Below are 21,424 nucleotides of genomic sequence, written 5' to 3'. Positions count from 1 at the left end.
ACGGTTCTACTACAGCATGCTCTACTCCATCAGAAAACTTCCACTGTGATTTTCCTCGATCTTTGGGACAAGCACAAAAAGTACTACCACTGAACTTGATTGTTTTAGACAGTTTTCCATGCACGTGGAAATAGTCCTAATTCTTGAGACTATCTTTAATTTCATTATTTCAACATGGTTGATAAGCAGTTATCTTCTAAAACAACCCGGGACTACTTTTAAAACAACATGGAAATAGTTCTAATTCTTGGGACTATTTCCATGTTGTTTTAAAAGTAGTCCCGGGTTGTTTTAGAAGATATAACTGCTTATCAACCATGTTGAAATAATGAAACTAAAGACAATCAGTAGTACAAAAGCATTGATACATAAGCATGCATGTAAATACAAGTTTTGTATCATCCTGACTCCAAAAGCCCCTTTTGTCAAGGCTGAATTCCTGTAAAATATTTTGCACTTCCCCCACCTCTGTGGCTCATCAGTTCTGGGCTAAGAAGCAAGTGAACTCTTGCTGTGTCAGAAGGTCCGAATCTCAGTGGAATGTCACAACATAATGCTAGTTTTTTCCCCAGAGCCAATAGTTAACTTCTCCCAAGCACTATGAATTCTCACACTAGCTTTTTATTTCTTTTTAACTGTATAAACATTCGAATCCTGCTTGACCTACCTTTCCACTACCAGAATCACATCTGCATTCATACACAGCAGAATTGAAAACATGGTTTTGGTTTAACTGCCTACAGATTCAGAGGTATATGGCTTAGTGACAAATTGTCACTTCAACTTACAAGTTAATACTATGTAAGAAAGTTTACAGAAAATAATTATGTCTGAATTTTTACAAATTTACACAATATAGGAGAAGCTTGAAGTATCCTACCCACAGAATACAGTTAGTGCTAGAAGGACTTTCTGACAATGTCATGCTAAATACATCTACAAATTGCGCATTTCAGAAGTCGTCCTCCCCCTATACGTCTAAATCTGGAATGAATGGGAGGAGGGCAGCTTTCTCTGAAGAGCACTAAATTGTTAGACAAATCATTTTTCTCGGCAGAGTCTATTTAGGACTTCTAAATATATCCATGTAATTTATGCAAAGATTATCCTGTTTGAGCATTTGCAGAAAATCAGTGCAGTCACACCTCAAAGCTTATATATTGTCATTTACGCATAAAGCAAATACAAGGACAGAAACTATTAAACAGTGAATACAATTTTGCTAATCTTTAACCACAAACACTAAAAATAGATGTTGATAGTTAAGAAGTTAAACAACCTTGAATTTTGGACACATGCTTTAAACTATTGATCTGTAGGACTACTTGAAGTAAAAAATTAGACTTCTAACATAGGTATTAAATTCAGTAAACGCAAGTATCTTTACAATATGCTCATTTACATGTCCCTTCATATTCTAAAGCAATGTAGCACCATCTGATGGGGGCTGGAAACAACTTAAAAGTCATAAAGCTGCTAGTCTGTTCTGAGTATGGTCTTAGCTGGCTGCAAAAAAGACTCTGTAGCTTTGACCTTGCTGAATTAACTGAATTTTTTAAAAGCCCAATTAAAGAAACTTTTTTTAAAATCACTTCCCAAACTAAAATGTTAACAAGTTCCATTTTTTCACCTTAAAACTGACCTGAATATAAATGTGTTCTAAAACTAGAAAGTGACAGCTGATTTAATAATAAAGTATTCACAGACTTAAAGAAGTATTTGAGTATAGTATTCAGTATTAATGTTAGCAGTAATAACCTAACAATTAAGTACATTATGTATTCTAAAATATCACCTTTCTAACATCTAAACTTCAAGTCATTCTCATTTTAGTGAAGACATACTATAATCATAAGCCCCTTGTTGAAACCATAACTAGAGTAAACGAGAAACTTAATATGAAAATCTATGAGTTAACTACAATTTTAGCTCTTTAAAAAAGCCAGGAGGAAGGCTTAAAGTAGACACATGAAATTGTTTGGTTACTTTCCATGGTGTCATTAGTGGTAAAGATGAACTATAATATCTGGTAGACATCTGTGAATGGTCAACGTGACAACAAAAGTGTTTTAAAGTTAAAACGACACCATCAGCTATGTAAGCTAGCTAAATCGAGCCTAAAATGCACCAAGAACAGGTCCTGTGGGAGATACACCTACTTCCCAACTACATAAGCATTTAAAAACAAACAAAAAAATCCCAACAGCATGTACTGTATCCACACTGGAGTACTTCAGCTCAACAATATACATTCATAAACTGGAAACAAACCAGACACATTATGGAGATGATTAAAGGCTTGGCAAGATTGACTTATGAGGCAAGTCTAGATGATTTGTTTATGAATAGCTTCAACAAAATAACTAAAGGAACAATTAGACACTTGAAGGGGAAGTTGTTATTCAAGTTTTGGGTTCTTTTTGGGTTTTTGGGTCTTTTTTACCCTCTTCACCCCCACCCCGCCTGAATCTAGAAATAGAATCATAGAATACTTTGGGTTGGAAGGGACCTTTAAAGGTCATCTAGTCCAACCCCACTGCCGTGGGCAGGAAGATCTTCAACTAGATCAGGTTGCTCCCAGCCCCATCCAACCTGACCTTGAATGTTTCCAGGGATGGGGCATATATATCTATACAGTCTTAAGTACTTAAATGCAAATACATCAGACCATACGGTAAATGTAATTTTGGATAGATCTCAGGTGAGAATGTATTCATTTTAACTTTAGAGAACAACCGTGCTTTGGCAAACAGAATGAGGTGAGGTACGCTACTTAGCGTATACTTCATTGTTATACTATCACGGCTGCTAAATATTTTGTTGAATTTTCCTAACTCTGATTTTGACTTGCATTAATAGAATGAGCTCTATAACAGAAACAAATTTTAACAGTGGAGAGAATTCTTAGTTCATAAAAACATTTGTATGGTAAGCCCACAAACTTTCCGCTAATTGATTCCTTTGAATCGTTTATCTGTGTGGCTCCCAATACTATTTACTCAAAGGTCTTGATCCTTAAGTTAAAAGTATGGCAGTAGACCCTTTTCTCCAGTTAGATATATTGCCAGTATGGTCCTCAGTCACAAATACCTGTTTTTTTATGTTATTTGATCAGCTCCAGGTAATCAATCTACTTCATTAAAAATCCTGAAGACACTGTTCTGTTGCCGGTATTGCCTTAGTAAAAATAAACTTGTAAAGCCTGGCCTATAAATCAGTGTTTGGACAATTATGCTAGTCTGAAGACTAAGAGAACTTAGCAGCTAGATACTCCCAACGCCTTCAAGTTTAACATGAACTGCCAAACACTCAGCACTTCTGAAGAAACAGACCACCAATTTAGGAGTCTAAATATGGTATTAAGAACCCAACTTTAGCAACTTGCTCTTCATCTAGTATTGACTGGTATGTGTATCATCTAGGTTAGTCATTTAAATGCTAGGTACATTTATTAAACTGTACTAAAACTGTCATATTGAAAATCTTAAATCCTCTGAATGGAAGTGATTGTAAGACAGAAGCAACATGACAGCAGTTCAAATTAAATATCTAAAACTAATGCCTGTTGTGAAGTACAATCTTATAAGTCATTTTGCTTTGCAAGTGTTTTGTTTTCTCTGAAAACTTTAGCACATTTGAAAAATAAATAGAAAAAGAAAAATCTGCATTTGTGAGAGATGGTACCTTACCATACAAATCCCCAGCTGGAGCGCTATATTCAAACGCAGAATAATAAAGCTCAGCTTTTAGGACCACGAACATTGCACATACTGTTTGTTTGAACAAACAGGAAGGACAAATCAAAGTAAAAAACACCTGGACGTGCAGTGTATTTCCTTAACTTAAAAGAGACACAGAAACTAAATTCATATTCATAGAATGCAGTGTTTTCACTAGAATGAAAACAGTTAAACACTTAAGTGTATAACATTGAAGTGTATTATTAAACTGTTATAATAGGTTTTAGTAAGCTTATTTGCAAGATATTAAGAAACATTGAGCTTGCAATCAAAATACGGCTAGCAGACACTGCAATTTAAAAAAATAATTTAGAAATGGTTACTTATTTTCCTCATCCAAGGAATATAAATGAAAAAAATGAATATATAAACCACTGATTTCTGTGCTTGCATTTTGGCAACAGAAATGCCTGAAGCATGTTTTTTTGGGAAAAAACTAGTATCTGGTGATAGAAATATATTTTTAGCACCTTATATTAATTTTTTTTGTACTTTAGATCAGGGAATGAGAGAGACTATTCATATTGTCTAACTGCTTGACATGCAATGTAAGTGCCTAAACTGGAATCCCAGGGGCTGTATATGGTCAGTGGTGCCAGGTATGTTCTTCTAGAGAATTAGATTATCTAAATAAGGAGCATAGATTCTCTCTTAAGGAAAAAAAAATAGGTTCCTCAATTAAATGCTTAAGTTAGATGGTGTGAATACCTGACAAGATTTCTAATTGTTCCTTAATGATTCCAGTACAAGGCAACAATCCCTTTTCTGTATGAAGCTCCTATAATGGTGCAAGTAGTGTGGCAGAACTTAAATTTGTAGACTGAATTTTGCCTATGAAAGAACTTGAATTGATGTAGTTTGTGTTATCTTGAAAACCTGAGGGAGAAGAAAAAGCTTCTTAAAGAAAAGTTTTGCTATTGGCTTAATTTGCTCACATTTAAATTAGTGTTGCCATGATGCTTAACTACTTTTATTTAAAAACAAAACAGAAACTCTTGAACTTTGGAAAATTCCCCTGAGAGATGTCCTTCATAACTGCTGTAAGCAAAAGCAGCTTTGCTGTAACTAATGTGGCTGCTGTGAATTCAACTTCACGTGGGATACGTTGCAGTTTTTACTATGAAGTACAGAAAATGTGCTTTCATCCCTTTAACTAATATACATAATTACTTATTCACTTATCAGTAATGACATTCATTGTCACTGGTATATTAGTTTAATGCCAAGAAACAGCACTTTCATCAGAATTGATGCCAGTTCTATACTAGGGACCATCCATCAACGCAAACACCAAGCATAAGTAAGTTTCATGGAAGAGAAAAGCTTTGAATTTGTATACAATTCCTCTGTGGCTTATCTTGTTTGCATCAGGTACATGTTTTACAGAAACTGGATGAGCAGCTGACACTGCTGAATGCCATTCAGACTTAGCAAAAAATAGATAGCATTTTAAAAAATAGTAGCAGAACATTAATGATCTACAGAAAGTCAGTCAGCGAGGACACTGGCTTTTCTAAGCTGTTTTCATTTGCTAAGCTTGAGCTAGCTAAAGTTCGGAGGAGAGGTGCTTTGTCCCCTGCCATACAAAATGATTACTGCAGTTAAAACAAAGATGCGTGATCACGCGAAAAAGTATCTTGCAAAACTGTGATTCATGCAGGATGTATTCAACATGCATGCTAAGATGTGTTCACTCTGTGGAAGCTTGGAAGAAATAGCTAACTTCTACATACACATAAATGCTTTTGTGCAAGGCTTTCCAAATGGCACAAAATTCAGTTACTGGTATTTTTGAGTATCTTCTGAAATTGCTACTGCATCTTTAAGAATCCTCAATCTAAATACCTCAGCCTTTTATGGAAGGAGGCAAGCACAGTACAAATTAGCAAGATGGGTGTTTGACAGCATCGCAATTGCCAACACAAGTCCTGATGAAAAGAAGCACGAGCTCCAAGCTCTTTTTAACTTTTTCATTATGACTTGCAAAATGTAACAGTCATCACAAGGAATTAACCATATAACAATAGTATAATAACTGAAAAATAAGAACATGATTTCAGTGTAGCAAAGTAATTTATGGAAACATCTAGTGTTTCCACAATAGCAGTAGATAACACTGCAACCCTTCAAAGAGGATTATTTTTACTGTGTTCTGCAATTTATACATGTAAGGGAGATTTAAGCATAGATAGATCTATAGCATAAATATAGCCAGACAAACAGGTCTATTTAGTTGGTGGCTCTGGTGCTCACAGGTAAGACCAACAACAATTTAGCATGCCCACCTTCTCACTTTGACACTGTCTCTTCAAAAAAAACCAACAGCCCCCGAACGGAAACATTAATGTAATTTATTATAAAGTTAAATTGCAAGGATTTTTTTTCTACCCTACTAGATAGAAATGATTTAGATTATAGTTTGAATGCACAAGACTTTTTTTTAGACATAAAATGAGATCATCTGCATTAGATGATTGCTGTAGAAGCTTCTGAAAGTTCAAAGTAATAGTCATACTGACTTGTAAGGTATATTAAATGAGTAAATATATGCACAACTTGTGCTTAGCTGCATATGAATTCCAACGTATACGTCACTGGAGTTTCAACGTGTGACAGCATTAATATTTTTAACCCTGTTCCTTAGGCTAACATCGCTGGGAGACATTTCAGTGTTTACTTTCAGCTACTCTTGGAGCCCTCCATCGCAAAGCATTACCTATCTGTAATCTGTTTTCCTTAACAGATCAGGTTGAATACATGAAGAATGGCGCCTTTTTTCCCTTCTTTCCACCCACACAAAAATTATTCAACTATGATATTCCAGCTAACGAGGCTACTTAATGAGCAGGTCTCCACAGTATAGGCAAATCCTCTTAAGTTTTCGGGTCCAATGCATACACTTGGAGCAGAATTCAGGTAAGTCCAAAAGTCACCATTAGCCTCAAGAATACCGCAAGTATGAGAGCTCACCTGGACAGAGTCGGGACATGGCCTCTTCTGCCAAATGGAACTCCACCAGCAAAATGGTAAGAAAAATAGGAACTCTAGCGGGAAATCTGGTCCCAGGCAGCACCCTTTTGCCATTATTACAGCTACATAAGGATTAGCTTGCTAATTGATGCAAATCCAGCTGTACAAACTCAAATACGGTCACAATTACAACAAATGAAACTCCAGGTTACTCTGTGTGAAACCTAACAAAAAACAACTATAATAGCCTTATGTGGAGATGAAGAAACATTCTAATTATTTTCTCTGCATATTGCCTTTTTTACTTTTGCTGGCATATAGTAGCTCAGTGTGAGACAAAAAACGAAGCTGACACAGGCGTAACGAAAATTAAAGAATGTATAGAATTAATGGAATAACCTGCTTTCTATTTTAAAATGCATCATTTCTAAAATAAGTTGCCCAAGCTTTTTTTTTGGTAACAAAAAAAACATGCAAAAACTATAAATTGTTAGAATGGCACCTGAGATTGGGATCCAAAATAATAAAGGTCTCCGCTAACAAGAAATGTTATGACTAAATGAACACAGGCAGGAATGGGAAAAATAACATTTTACCAAAAGATAACTGAGGCTGGAGTTAAGTGACTTACCTAAAGTCACATAAGATGTCACTGGCAAAATTCAGGAGGTGAACCCAGATCTTTAGTTCTAAGACACATCCTCCTGTTTAACACTTCTAAGTCACAGGGCTTCCAGCCAAAACATAACATAAAAGTTGCTAGAATGTGGAGGAAAAAAATCTCACTAACATGCAAATGTCAGCCTAGAATACCAGTAAAAGACAAACATGACAAAGACCCAGAGCCATCTACAAAAGTAAGAAAACCTATGTACAAGGACAAGCGAACAAAAGTTCGCTGAGTTTTAAAGGGATTTATAAGAATATGAACGTTACCATAGGCAGACAATACTTGCTGGATTAAACATATTTTGCTCTACTGCTGCGTCAGCGGCTACAGTTTCTATCCTTCTTGACAGTCAATATTCTTAATTAACTGTGAGAATCATATATTGCTGAATACACTGAAAACGTTGGAGTTAGTTGCAATTTAGGATTAAAAATAATATAGAAATACACAATTTTCAAACCAAGTATCGGGGCTGTTACCACTGTTTAATTCTCCTTTAAAATGAATGAAGCCAAAATGCTATGCAAGACTATGAACGCACCAGTTACATACCACTCTTACCTGCAAAGGAAGAAGAGTATTACTGTTGTTGTCAGTTCGGAAAACATTATCTTCAATCCACGATTTTGGTGTCAGTGATGGAGTGGAGCGAGTAAATTTAGGAGGAGCTATGACATTACCAGAAAAGGGCTTCTTCAAAGGAGAGATCTGGTTCATAGTTCCTGGAATTCCCATGTTTCCAGTTCTACGATGGTCTCTGCCATGCATTCCTCCCCAGGATATATTTCCTGTGCTCCAGCCGCTACTCTGATTGCTCCAGGGCGACTGCTTCAGAAGAGGCTAAAAAGAAAGATTCATTTATATTATTTTGAGAATACTTGAAATGTTTTTCCACTTTAAAAAAAAAACCAAAACACCGAAACAACAAAAACCAAAACAACCAACCACCAAGTAATCAATTCGTAGAGATTTCTACAAACCACCCTTTCCTGGCAACATGTAAATTAATTCCTGAGGCAAGGAAGAAAACACCACAGCATTTTAATTCCCACTCCCCCATGCACCCCCCAAAAAAACCCTCGGTACTTGTGAAAGCAATTCAGATTATCATTTTAGTAATTGGTTGCATTCTTTAAAGCTATGCAGTAGAAAAATTCCAGGGTGTAAAACCATGTTACAAAAAACCCTGAGACCATTTTATCATACATTATATGGTATTATATAGTGAGATCTCTGCAAAAATAACACAAGAATTTCAAAGAGGTCCATTTTTTAAATTATTATTAAAATAATGATAATTATTATTCTACTAATAATAATTATTTCTACTCAGTGAGTACTAGTATTTCACTACAGTGAGTAGAAATTTAAAAATTAAAATTCAGATGGCAGATTGATTTTTTCCCCCAAGTATTTTGAGTATCATTGTCTCAGTATTACCATATAAGAGCAAAAAGAGCACTGATTACTGTACAGAGAATCTGTTTGAAGGAGCTATCTTAACATTTCCACATTCAAATGCATTATTCTGAAGCCACTGCTCAAGCATTTCTGGAGTAATGAACGTGACTATCTGTGGAATTCTGTAGGGTGGAATCTGGGGGGTTTTTTGAGGATTTTTTTTTTGCCTATTTAAATGCAGTATAAAGTATTTCTGTATCTAACAAGCGCACTATATTCCTCAGTATGAAAATGTAAGCAGTCTTTAGAGGGAAGATCTTACAGGATGATTAGTTTTTATTCCTAAGCCACAACTTGTGCTAAAAAGTGACCTATAGTGGTTGTCATACTACCAAGAGGTGGACCCACTGAGCCTGACTGACAGTGAAAAACAGTATTTATCTTTAGCGTTCTCAAATCTGACTGTTCTTGGAAAGGCTTTTTCTCAAACATAGAAATGGTGGTGGGGCGTGTGGGTGTGTGTATATTCTAAATTCAGTTATCCTGAGAAGTCAAAACGCAGTACTTTTATCTCTAAGCTTAGCTGCAAGCAACCCTCAGCTTCTAATTCTAATAACTTAAAAATTTAAAGCATGTCAATACGTTATGTATTAGATAAAACAGAACTTTCTGAAGACAGAAAGATAAAATTATAACACACACACACACACACCCCCCCTCCAGAAAACAAACAAAAAACCCACTAAAACCATTTTTGGTCAAGTAATCAGGATAACATCCCATTCTATATAATTATAGATAATTATGTTGTAAAACTTGAATACTTCGGTTGGAATTTTGGGAGAGGCAGGCACTCTATTGTGAAACAAACCTTAAGAGATAATGCCAAATGCTAACAAGTCTCTAATATTGCTAGCTATGCTGTCATGGCACTGTTTAAGTTTACCTACAACTTGTAACTGAGAGAAAATTCCTGTACACCTCACTGTTGGAGAATTGCTTTGGAATTTGTTTGAAGAGGGTTATTAGAGGTGTTAAGGACAACTAGCTCCTAATCATGATGCAACCCAATCAGTTCTTGGACAGGCACACTTAATATGAGATTCCAGTTCTGATAGAAATGCTCCACAAATCCAGCTCTACCGATTAAAACTGACAGGATTTAGTACTAGAATGAAAGAAAAATTAAGATGAGGCCTATATAACTTCGGCCTTTCATAACTGAGCAGATGATCGGAGCAAGATGTGGCTATACTGCACTAGCAGGTAATATTAATGTGGATCTGCTTTTCTCTGATTTCTTACAATAAATATTTTGTTCCAGGAAGAAAGGTAAACTTCCATTTTAACACGGGATCGTTATGCTGCTTGATTAAAACCGGCAGCAGAACTATGGTCACCCGAAACAGCGCTGTCTTTGGATACAAATTCAAGCAATTTCAGGCAAAACCCCTGAAAAGGCGACAACCTTGACAGCTTTCCCATCTGAATCTACTTGCGGGGACTTGTGCCCACCCAACCGAGCACGGCCGGGGGGTGCGAGGGCAGGTTTGAGGCTGGGGAAGGGGCTTCCCGAGGAGGCGGCACCGGCCGGAGCTGTCAGGCTCATTGTTCCGGGGACACCGCGCTCGCTACGGGCGACTGCGGGGGGGAAGGGGGATGTTTTCACGGTGAAACTCCTTCTTGACACGAAAAGGAGCGTTTACCCTCCTTTATAAGAGGAAATCCCCTCCTCTCATCCCGAAAATAAACGGCGTCCCCGGGCAGCCGACGGCGCACCGCGGAGGGCCGCTCACAGCCCAGGGGACGTGGACGAGGCGGCCGCCCCGCCACCTGCCACCCGCCACCCGGAACGGGCGGGGAGCAGCGGCCGGGCGCGGGGTGGGCCGCTGCCAACAGCCTCCCGGCCCGACCCCTACGGCCGCCTTCCAGCCTGGCCCCGCACCGGGCGGGGGGTGCAGGTGCCCTCCCGCCGGCCACCGGCGGCCCTCAGCCCGCCGAGCGCGGCGGGGCGGCAGCGGCCGGGTCGGGCCCCGCCCTGCCTCCGCGGTCTCGCCGGGCTGTCACCGCCGCGCAGCCTCGCCCGGCGCCGGCAGCGGGGAGCGAAGCAGCTCCCGGACCCCGCGACTAGCGAAAGGAGGCCCCCCCCCCACGTCCCTGCGTCCTCTTCCCGTCCCCCTCCCCGCCCTGGGGCTCCCCCTCGCCCCGGTCTCCCCCTTTCCGCCCCGGGCTCCCTTCCGGAGCCGGCTCGCCCGGGCTCCCTGCCGCCCCGCCGCGGCTGCCCGGCCCTCCCGCCGCCGCCCGGTACCTGGTGGTGGTTGTAGGAGTTTCTCTGCTGCAGGAAGGCGGCGGCGGCGGCCGCCGCCTGGTGTTGGTGCTGGAGCTGGGGGCTCACAGGGGATCTCCGGTTCTGCTGTTGCTGTTGCTGCTGCTGCTGAGGTAAATTCATCTGCGGCGGCGGCGGGGGGGCGGCGGCCGAGAAGGGGCTGCTGAAGGGCCCGGCGCAGGGGTTGTGAGGAGACACCGGCGAGAAGCTCTGGAAGAAAGCGGGGTTGATCGATGACGGGATCCCCGGGTAGAAGCTGGTCTCGGATTCCGGGCTCGGGGGCGGCATCGCGCTGATCTGCCCGCCGCCGCCGCCGCTGGAGACCGGAGGCTGCTGCGTCTGCGGCGGAGGCGGCGACGAGGTCTGCACCGACCAGGGGGTGCCGAAGCCGGGCAGCGGCGGAGGAGGAGGGGAAGCCGCCGAGGAGGAGCCGCCCCCGCTCTGGTGATGGGGGCTGGGGATCTCCGGGCTCTGCAGGCTGCTGAAGCCAGAGCCTAGCCCGCCGGGCAGGAGGTTCCCGGGGCTGCCCAGCAAGTGGCTGTTCGGGGGGGACTCCATGGGGGGCAGCTTGGCTCTCGCCTGCAGATGAGGAGGAGACGGAGGCGGATTCACGCAGGAGGCGGCGGCCACCCCCACATTGGGGTCCGCGGACACCGATCCCCCCGGGCAGGAAGGGGCGAGCCGCTCCGAACCCCCCCTGTCCGCGCCGCCCTTGTGCTCGGCGGGGCTGAGGGGCCGGTGGCGCGGGTAGTCCCCCGTCCGCGGCGGCTCCGGGGGGTGAGCGCTGAGGAGCTGGAGCTGCTGCTGTTGCCTGTGCTCCTGCTGCTGGTACTTGTCAGTGGGGTGGCTGAACTGCTGCTGCTGCTGCTGAGGGGGGTGGTGATGATAGTCTGGGGGGTGGTGGTTATTCAGGGGGTGGCTGCTGCCGAGCTGGGCTGGGCTGCTGAGCTGCTGCTGCTGCTGCTTAAACTCTTTCCTCTTCTGGCTCAGCTGAGGAGGCGGCGGCTGTTGCTGCTGCGGTTGCTGCTTGTTTAAATCCTGGTGGGGGCTGAGACTGGGTTTAAAGTCAGAGGAGGGGTGGCCGAGAGGGGGGTGTCCTGATGCGGGGCTGCTGCCCAGCCTCTCGCTGCCTGGCTGCTGTTGCTGTGTCACCCCCAGGAGCAGCTCATCCTGCATGTTTTGATGATGCGCAGCAGCGGCCGCCGAGGGGAACAGAGAGGGCGGCGGCGACCCACCGGACACGCCGCCGCTGCCGGAGGAACCGGTTACAGCGGGCGAGAAGGGGCAGGAGGAGGAGGAACGAGAGGCGGCTGCTGCCGCTGCCGGGGAGGGGAAGGACCCGGCGCCTCCTACACCCAAGGCTGGGCTGGGGCCGGGGGCCGCCGTCTGCGGGAGCCCGAGGCCGCGATCCCCCATGCAGCGGAGGGGGGCTCCCCTGACAGCGGCTCAGCGGAGGGGTGCGCTCCCCACCCCGGGAGTCTGAAGAGACAAAGATAATTAATAATCTGCGGGGGGAGTGGGGGGGGTAAACACCCGCCTATCGCAAACCACTACATGAGCCGAAAAACAGCCACTTTCTAGAATAAAGCCCTCTTCCTTGCCGCAATCGCCACTGTACTCGTTTTAAAAATACCCGAGCCTTTTAATAATAAATAATCCTATTTTCACAGGGCTTTTTTTTTTTTCCCCCTCTAACCTATCGGGACCCCGGTAGGACGGCCCTTCCCGCCTGCGCTCGCACCCCAGTAATCCGCTAGGTCATCAGACGTACCCGCGGACAGCCGGCCCCCCCCCCCCCCCGTAACTCCTCCGTCCGCCTCCGCCCCCAGCCGCTACACCGCAGCGCAGGGGGAAGCGGGGCGTTTCCAGGCTTGGCACTGGCGGGGAGGCCGGCCGGCACCCCCGCACGGCGGGCGCCCCGGTTTCCGCAACCGGGCTCCGTCCGACGCCCAGCCGCCTTCCCCGCCCCCACTGCCGGCTCAGAGCCGGCTGCACCGCCCTTAAGAATGCCGGAACATTCGTCATTGGTACGTCACAGCTCCTCCCCCTTGCCCTCCCGGCCGACCTTGGTAATAAGCCGGCGGGGCCGCCCCCTCATGAATAATGCATCACGTCGGGAGCCCCGCCCCCTTTGCCCGTCCCTGATGCTGACCAACGCCCGCGCGCACGGCGCCGACGAGCCGGGTGAGCGCTACCACTTAAGCGGGGGGGAGGTGACAGCCTGTAAGTAACGCCCTGAAGCTCTCCTGGCCTTTCCGGTGACGAAGGCACTCACTGGGCTTCGACGACGTACCTACTCTCCAGCGGGAAACACCTGACATAAAATGATTTTATTTCGTTTTGGGGCAGCGGGTGCAGCGGCTTTTCTGTCGGCAGGCAGGGCGGGGGGAGGCTGGGATGGTGGTTTCTCCCGCTGCCTGCGATCCCGTCAGGCACTCGTTCAGGGAGGAGGGGCGCCCCGCCCCCTCGCCTCGCGCGCCGCTCATTTGCATTGACGCAGGGCCGCGCGCCACGGGCGGGGCGGGGCGCGGCGGCACGAGACGGGCGGGTGTCGAGGCCCAGCCGAGGGACCCCCCCCCCCGCCCCGCGGTGTTCCCGTGGCGGGCGCCCTGCTGGGGGGCGCCGGGCCCGCCCCGCCCCGCCCCGCCCCGCCCTGCCCTGCCCTGCCCTGCCCTGCCCTGCCTTCGCCCACCCGCGGGGCTTGCTGTGGTCTCCTCACGGCTGCTCGGCCGTCGCGGGACTGGAGGGGCCCAGGGTGCCAGAGCCGTGGCCTCCCGTTCCCTCTGTGGTGGGGACGCAGGGGCAGGGTCTCTCTGCCCGGCTTGGGCGCTCCTGGCCCTGTGGCGCAGTGGGGAGTGCCGGGGCTCCCGCTTGAAGCTGGGTCAGTCGCCCCTTCCTCTCCACCCACATCCTGCCACCGAACCGTGCCACTCGCCTGTTGGACCGCTCAGAGACCCACAAGCGCTCAGACCAAGCCCCTACTGAGGCGTGGCACGTGGTGGTGCCTTTGGAGGCATTTCCTGAACAGACGATATTAAAGGTGGGGTTTTACCCTTTCCATCTAGTGGAAGCATAGCTCTTGGCAGCTGTTGAATGCGAACAAATAAATAGTTCGGCAACTATAGATGTAACGCTGTTTTAGATGTAGATATCACTGAAAAGACTAAAATAAGTGACCTCCCGTTGTGCTCTGGGAAAGCTGTAGTTCAGCAGCGAGACAATTAAGACATGGCTATTGAATGTGAGAGCACATTGGGGAAATGTCATTATATGCCTGACCTATTGTACTTTTCTCTAGGCATCCATTAGTGGCCACTGTCAGACTGGATGGCTGCTTTCCATTTGGCCGATGGACCTTTGGTCAGACCCAGTGTAACAATTCTTATTTGTTAAATCTGTATGTGTTTGTTATACGCATATAAAATGTAGAGGGGAAAAAAAATGGTTTGGCATCTGCAGTCAGCTCTGATGTGATCGTGAACCTGTGTGGGTGTGTGTAGTTGGGTATTCATGCCTTCCTGCAGGGTTAAGATGAAATTACATTTGCAGCATAGAAGAATAATTGATACATACTTATCTTTGCTGTATTATGGCTTAGTACTCCAGAATTATTCATTATATTGGCATCTGTTTCGAGAACTCTGCAGCCGTCTGTCTTACAAGTGGTAAAAAATAGAGTGCAGACCAAGGCCCCACAGATGATCACATGCTGAGTAAATGTTGCTGACCGAGTAATGGTTCCTCTCTGAATAGTGAGTTGCTTCACGGCACAGTCCTCGTAAACATAGGTTTCGTGAGCTGCAGAACTGGTAGCATCTGGCTTCCCTTTGCGTTTGTATCATACGCCTGACATTGGGTTATGTGCAAGCCTGAACAGAAGCTGTCCTCTACCCGGGGCGTTCTCAGGTGTCTAGCTAGGGTGGAAGCAATGCTGCACTGTATCTCTCCTATAACCAGCTGCCTATTTCTACGAAGTGTGTAGGAACTCTTTTAGTTGGTTTTTTTTTGTAAGCAGTCAGCTTCTCTGTCCCTCACCTTTAAATCAAGCCCAAATTCTAGCGATTCTTTCTTCCAAACAGCTATCATGGCGTCTGTGAGTAGTCTTTTTAAATTGACCAAAAGACAAAAGTACTCACATCCTCCGTGACAGCTTATCTCTACCATGGTAGCTACCTACCCCAGTTGTGCATGTTTATTAAAACAACTTTCATGGGGTGAATCTCACCTATTTTTAACCATGTAAAAAGTAAGCATCCGCTCTGCATTAGCTGCCTAATCTTCTACAAACACAAGGCAGGTGCTACCAAAGGATGATTCATCCTACCTTAATGCAGGTACCTTTAGAGAGAGAAACCTAATCTTTCTCTCTCTCTGCTGATTATGAGGAAAGCTTCTGGCTATATCTTGCTGCAGAATCCAGGAGGTCTTTGGTGCTCCTTGATCTTGCGGCATATGCTTCCTGACTCTAATACAAGCAAGAACAGCCGTGCTGAGTCAAAGAATCCTTCGGGCTGTATATCCTGTCTCTTCTGCCTCCAATACGAGACCCCTTGGTGTATGCTGGGGCCACAAATTCTGGCTTCTCCTCCACCAAATCAAGTCTCTTAACTGGCACCTTGGTGCCATCAAGAAGTGCTGAGTCCTGTCCTTCGCGTGGTTTGTTTTCTCTCTCCAGTTCCCAGTTTCTTGATTTTTGACCTTTTGGCCTTCACACCCTCTTGCGTTAATGTTTTTTCTCCCTTGTAATCACTTGATTCCTTCCTGCTTTCTTTAATCTTAGCTGCTCCTTTCCAGGGAAGGTTTGAGAGCTTTTTTTGGATTGGGCTAGTAGGAAGGTAATAGTGTCTGAAAACAGATGCCTCAACAAATATGTAAGAACAGGCTAAGCATGTATAATGTTTCCTCCAGTTACCTCAACTACTTGCAACTCGGGAACTTCCTAGATTTGCCTTTCCAGACCTTAGGGCATACTGGGATGCTTGGGCTCCACGTTCCCTGATTGTCATCGGAAAGCTGCCATATGCTTGGGCCTGAAGAACAGAGCACGCTGGCAGAGCCCCTCATCTGAATGACTTGGGGAAGATAGAGAGTCACGGAGCTGACTTAGATGAGTTGCTTAGACTAGACAACAAACATTACGAGAAGCAAATGCCAAGCCATATGCAATATCGCTGTACATAATATGTAAATTGAAAAAACCAGATGTTGCAAAACAAGCTGTCAGTACGGTAAAACCAAATATACCTAAGTTATGGTTCCTGTGGCCATCAATCAACCTGCTTCTGTGTATTCATTGCAACAAACGTGCCAGGCATCAGCTTCACCTAGGAGGCCTGTGGCAGAGCTGGGGCTGACAACTCTGGGCTTGTCAGTGCCTGAAAGACAATGATCATCTTATTTGTCTGGTGTTCTGCATCACCCACTGTGTGCTAAATTTTGTGTGGCAAATTGAGCAGCAATGCCATAGAAGAGAAAATACAAAGACAAATCACAATAAACTGTATAAAATAACACTATATAAAGACAAATCAAATAAAGTGTAAGGATTACAAAGCAGGTCTTCTGGCTGCCATTTGGGTGACATGAAAGGGATCATCAAGGCAGTGGCTCCTGAATTTTGGCCCTGAGTGGTTATCATCTCTTCTAGAAATTACCATGCACAGCTTAAGTTCTTCCCGTTTTATAAGCCCAAGAGAATAACACCTGCTATTGGCCAGTTATTAACAACAGGATATTATTATATGAGAAAGGATTTTGGCCCACTGTTCTATTTTTCTGCTTGAACAAAAAAACTTTCAGCAGTTATAAGAACTGAAAGGGATTGTGCTGAGATGCTGTCAGCTTCAGAGCGATCCGTGGGTTTAGCTTCTTTAAAAAGCATCCATTCTTGGGGGTAGGGTCCATAATGTTTTTCCTAATCAGACACCATTAAACAAGTGTTATAGTTTTTGGGAACATATAATAAATCATGAAACCGATAAAAATTTATATATAGACTTTTACATGCATGCAGAGTTACTTAAGTGCTTCCTCGTTTTGTAAATTAACATGAACACCAGAATATCAGGAGCCTAACATATAAAAAAGAAAATAACTCTGACTGCTGCTAGAATCTGCTATGTCCCTCCTATTAGCTAGTTGGGAAATCACTGTGCCTGTGATTTTCAATATGGGCTGCAAATAACATGTACACATGAAAATTATCTTTGCTTTCATTCCAATACTAGAAGCAGCTTTTCTGGTGAATTTTTGCATGTTATAGTTGAAAGTAAATGTGGCTACAGATAGTACTGACTTCAAAAAACCTTTTTCTTGTGGAGTGGCTCAGCATAGAGACTCATCGGCTGCTTGTTATGCAACGAAGTGTTCTTTCCACAGCCCACAATATCTATAGGCCTTTCACCGTTTACAGTGATCTACTACTCCATTTGACCCCTCTTCCAAGGCTCTACAGCTACAAGAAAATCAAAGTTTTTGATATCAGTTGCGTGTTTTCTTTTTACTATTTTACCTTTCCTTCTCGCTTTCCACACCTTCTCCTCTTCCTGGGCTCTTTTTCAGCACTCTGTATTTAGGTGGCTCTGTCTGTCCTGCCCTGGTCGCAAGGTCTTTGCTAAGAGAACTTCTCGATCTTCCCTATGATCAGGCTGTTGAGGGAAGTACACAGTCTGCTGTCCTGTGGTCTATGACATGCGTCTGCTTCGTTCCTCAATTTAAGCTTTGAAATGGGCTTGCATGTTCATTCCAGGAACAGCACGTTGTTCTAACTGGTAACAAAAATATACAACTCACGTACTTTTGCTAGAGCTGCTTCCTCTTAACTTTAAAGTTGATTTTTGTTAATGACTTTTTCCTCCCTTGGAAACGTGGAAAACGGTCTGGGACTGCAGGTTATTCGTATATAAAAGCAGATGATGAGGCTTGACATTTCACAAGAAAAAGAGGTCTGAAGATTTATATCAATGTGTTTCATTTACTGTTTTTCTGTTCTTGATTTTTTTAAACTCTGAAAATAATCATTCATTCTTAGGAAGGAGGTAGGCAAGTCTTTTTCAGCAGTGAGCAGTCTGTTGAGTCACAGTAGCTTACCTTTTTTCCTGGTGTTTTTCCTCATTAAAAGGAAAAAATACTAATCTTCCAGATATAACAAAATTGGGAAAGAAACCTTTGTTAGATCACTGTGTGTTGGAATGAAATTAAAAGCAGTGGGAAAATGTAACACCAGGGATTGAGATAGTTTGCTTTATTCTGTTCTTCCCATGCCCACGTTATGTTTCTGTTTGTTTGTTTGTTTGTTCTTAAAGCTAAAAATCTTAAAATCTTAAAATTTACAGATGGGCAGCTTTCTTCCTGTATTCAAGGCCCAACTTCCATTACGAGAGCTATGCTGCCTGCTGAACTTGAAGGATATGGGTTCTGGTCACAAGAATGCAAAGCAGTGATTTACTCTGTTTTTTCTCCTTTTTGCCCTGGAGTTTAACCAGCACATTAGACTAATTTTTTTCTTGCTTGCTAGTGGCAGTTTCTGTTTCTTTTTTGTTTTGGGGTTTTTTTGGTAGTGGAAATCATTAGAGTTTCTCCCAAGAGAATCACTGCCAAAGTAAACAAACATCATCATGAAAGGAAAATAATGTCTGTGGAGTATTCAGAATTCCATGTTTTACAGACGAGTATTTATGGCAACCAACTAGTGAATTAAAGTGAATGAAATCCTATTTCTAGTTTGCTGCTTCTGCTGTGCTAATTGAATGTGGCAATTTCTGCTAGTTTTTCAGCTATGCAATGCAAGTTCTGGATGTTAGTTGTAATTTAGGATGAAGGAAAATATGAGATGAAACTTGGTTTAGAAAAAGGATATATTTTTTTATATTGTTGGGAATTGAATAGTGCATGTAAACCTCTGGGGAATGGCTATTGTCTCTAAAATGTTCTGCATGTGGTTGGCAAGAACAGCAAGGACAGAAGAAAGTTCAGCTAAAAAATTCATAAAGGCTGTCTGGTGGAATGCATTACAGTCAGCTGTATACCTCTGTGCTCTTATCCCTCTGAACTGATAATTTTTAGCTGAGATGAAACATTCTGAGGAACAGGAGGCTGGCAGATTTGCAGCATAGATTGTTTGAAGGTTTAAATACTGTGACTATCTCATCTTACTGTAAGTCTGTAGATATAATGTAAGCTGGAGTTGCTGAAAAGTAATAGAACGGCTCCATGTGTACAGCCTACAAAACTGTGAAGAGCTTTTTTTCTGTGTGCCGCAGAATCCTGCACGTTTTCCACCTCCTGTCCAGGATAGCAATAATTCACCAGTGGAGCAAATACACTTCAAATTTGTTGAGGATGAGACCATATCTAGTTCTTTGTTTGAGCAGTGTCTTTCATAAAGGGGACCAGTGCTAACTGGGAACTGCTGCCAACACCATCATATGTTTCATGACAAATGCGAAGTGTTCAAAAAGTTGGCACTACAAAATAGAGACACTGTCAATCTCTGTTCTCAAAATGGCGTGTAGGATTTTAAAGCTTGTGTTGTTGCTGGTGCACTTGCATATCAGATAGCGTTTTTAACAGTCCTTATAATATGGCTGCTTAATTTGGTTATATTACTAGGACATAAACCAAAATTATTCCAAGGATAGAGAATACTAACGTTTTACTGCTGATCTTTCTCCTATGTGCTGTGTGCAGAAGAGTTTGTCCAGCAGTGTGTGCTGCTATAATCGGAACAGAGTATTTTCTTATCTTCTTTTCTATGTACAGTTCAGATGCAGCTGCCGCTGTTTAGCAAACATGAAGGTGTTGTTCACAGCTCTGGGGGTAAGTCTGGGTTCTGCTTTAAAGAATGCATGAGGCATCTCTACTAATTGCACAAATGTTCAGTGTATATTTACGTACCTGAATATTGTGGTGTAGGAGGCTCCCGGAAATTTTAAGGAATTATCTCAGTGATCATTGGATAGGTCTCCAGAAACTCGTGTAACTGACTTGTGCTAAGAATAACTGCGTGATGCTTCCAGTGGTGGAATAATCTGTTCTGAAGGGTTGCGTACTGTAGTCTGACCGTATTTAGGAGACGAGGGAGGAGACCCAAAGAGACTCCGGAAATTTTTGAGCGAGGAGGCTTTGAAGTAGAGTTCATTGACTCCTGTAGCTAGTAGCCCTTATCGCAGATGCAAGCAGGAGGAAGCAAGCATGTGTCTGTAGCTAGGTCTGCCCCTCTGCGGGAGTGTATGGACCACATAGCAAGTTAAACAGAAGGAGTATATGTTTGCACCTCAGCAGGCTGTTAAAGTAAGTGCTTTAAATTGCTACAAGAAGATTTATTAAAGTTTACTTATTAAACCTCTGAAAGGTGACAGAGGAGCAGGTTTCCCTTCTGAGCCACAGCATCTGGGTTGCACTAAAAGCAAAAGCAACCTATCTGATTTATATGTGAAAGTATATTCTCTTGTACTTGACCTTATTTCCTCTTTGAGTGTAAGATGGATGTTCACTAATTTTACAACACCACCCGCTGTTTCAATAAAAGTATTTTCAACAGATTCTGTAAGAAATTTGCTGCTTTAATTAATATGGAATTATCTCAGAAATTAGCAGTACAGACCCTTCAGATTCACTATAGAACTAAAATTAATCAAACTTTTATGTACAGGCTAGAATTGAAGAAATACAGAATAAAATTAAGAAAACCATTAACCGTATCATTGTGACTAATTATGACTATATATCCAGTAACCAAGGTGGAGTCAACAACTCTTAAGGCTGGCTACTGCGATATCTGAGCTCAGCCAGTGAGGAGCAGCTAGGTGGCTGGAGGGTAGGATGCTCTCCTTCCCATTTAGCGCGGGCGTGTAGCATCTCTTACGAAGTACTCCACCATCCACGGCAGTAACGATGAGGCTGGCCTGGCGATGAGGCTGCGCCTCTGGGAGGTAGAAGAGCCAGCCAGGTAGAAGAGGCAGCACGGAGTTGAACGCAGCTCTGCCACACAGCAAATGAATGCTCTCTCAACACTTGGCTATTTTTTAGTCATATCCCAGCTACATTCCCCACCCCTTGTTTTTTTTTTTTTCCCCTTTAACTTACTAAGTTACATTTCTGAACAGTGCAGGGTGACTGATACTGAAGCTTTCACTTCTTTTCCTGCTGGTTTCCCTCCTCCTTCTAAATATGCCTAGCTCTAGTTGGGACTCAGAAACAAGAAGTCTTGAGTCCTCTCATAATAATTTACATCTCTGATCTAATGATCAATTGTAAATCAATGTTAAGCTTCATCCCTTTTGACCGTTCATGCTATTACGATGATACGAAGACATT

The 21,424-nt window shown here is 43.6% G+C and overlaps 1 protein-coding gene and 1 long non-coding RNA gene across 5 annotated transcripts in view; one reads left to right on the top strand and one right to left on the bottom strand.

The window, feature by feature from the left end:
* CPEB2 (cytoplasmic polyadenylation element binding protein 2) overlaps positions 1-12,523 on the bottom strand; it is a 55,832-nt gene extending 43,309 nt beyond the window's left edge. For 3 of the 4 annotated variants that reach the window (XM_075148790.1, XM_075148791.1, XM_075148792.1), the window contains exons 1-2: positions 11,090-12,523; positions 7,942-8,220 (exon numbers count right to left, since the gene is read on the bottom strand). In XM_075148790.1, coding sequence (XP_075004891.1) covers positions 7,942-8,220; positions 11,090-12,523 — 1,713 coding nt within the window. Of the gene's footprint in view, positions 1-7,341; positions 7,450-7,941; positions 8,221-11,089 lie in introns of those variants that run through there. The other variant, XM_075148793.1, reaches the window with a different exon arrangement.
* On the top strand, positions 11,860-12,713 carry LOC142081740 (uncharacterized). Its single transcript, XR_012673463.1, has 2 exons — positions 11,860-11,935; positions 12,266-12,713. It is a non-coding gene; the product is annotated as an uncharacterized LOC142081740 (long non-coding RNA).
* Positions 12,714-21,424: the final 8,711 nt, after the last annotated feature.

This window comes from Calonectris borealis, chromosome 4 (assembly GCF_964195595.1).
Source record: "Calonectris borealis chromosome 4, bCalBor7.hap1.2, whole genome shotgun sequence".
NCBI classification, from domain to species: Eukaryota; Metazoa; Chordata; class Aves; order Procellariiformes; family Procellariidae; genus Calonectris; species Calonectris borealis.
This window is presented reverse-complemented; position numbering and strand designations above follow the sequence as displayed.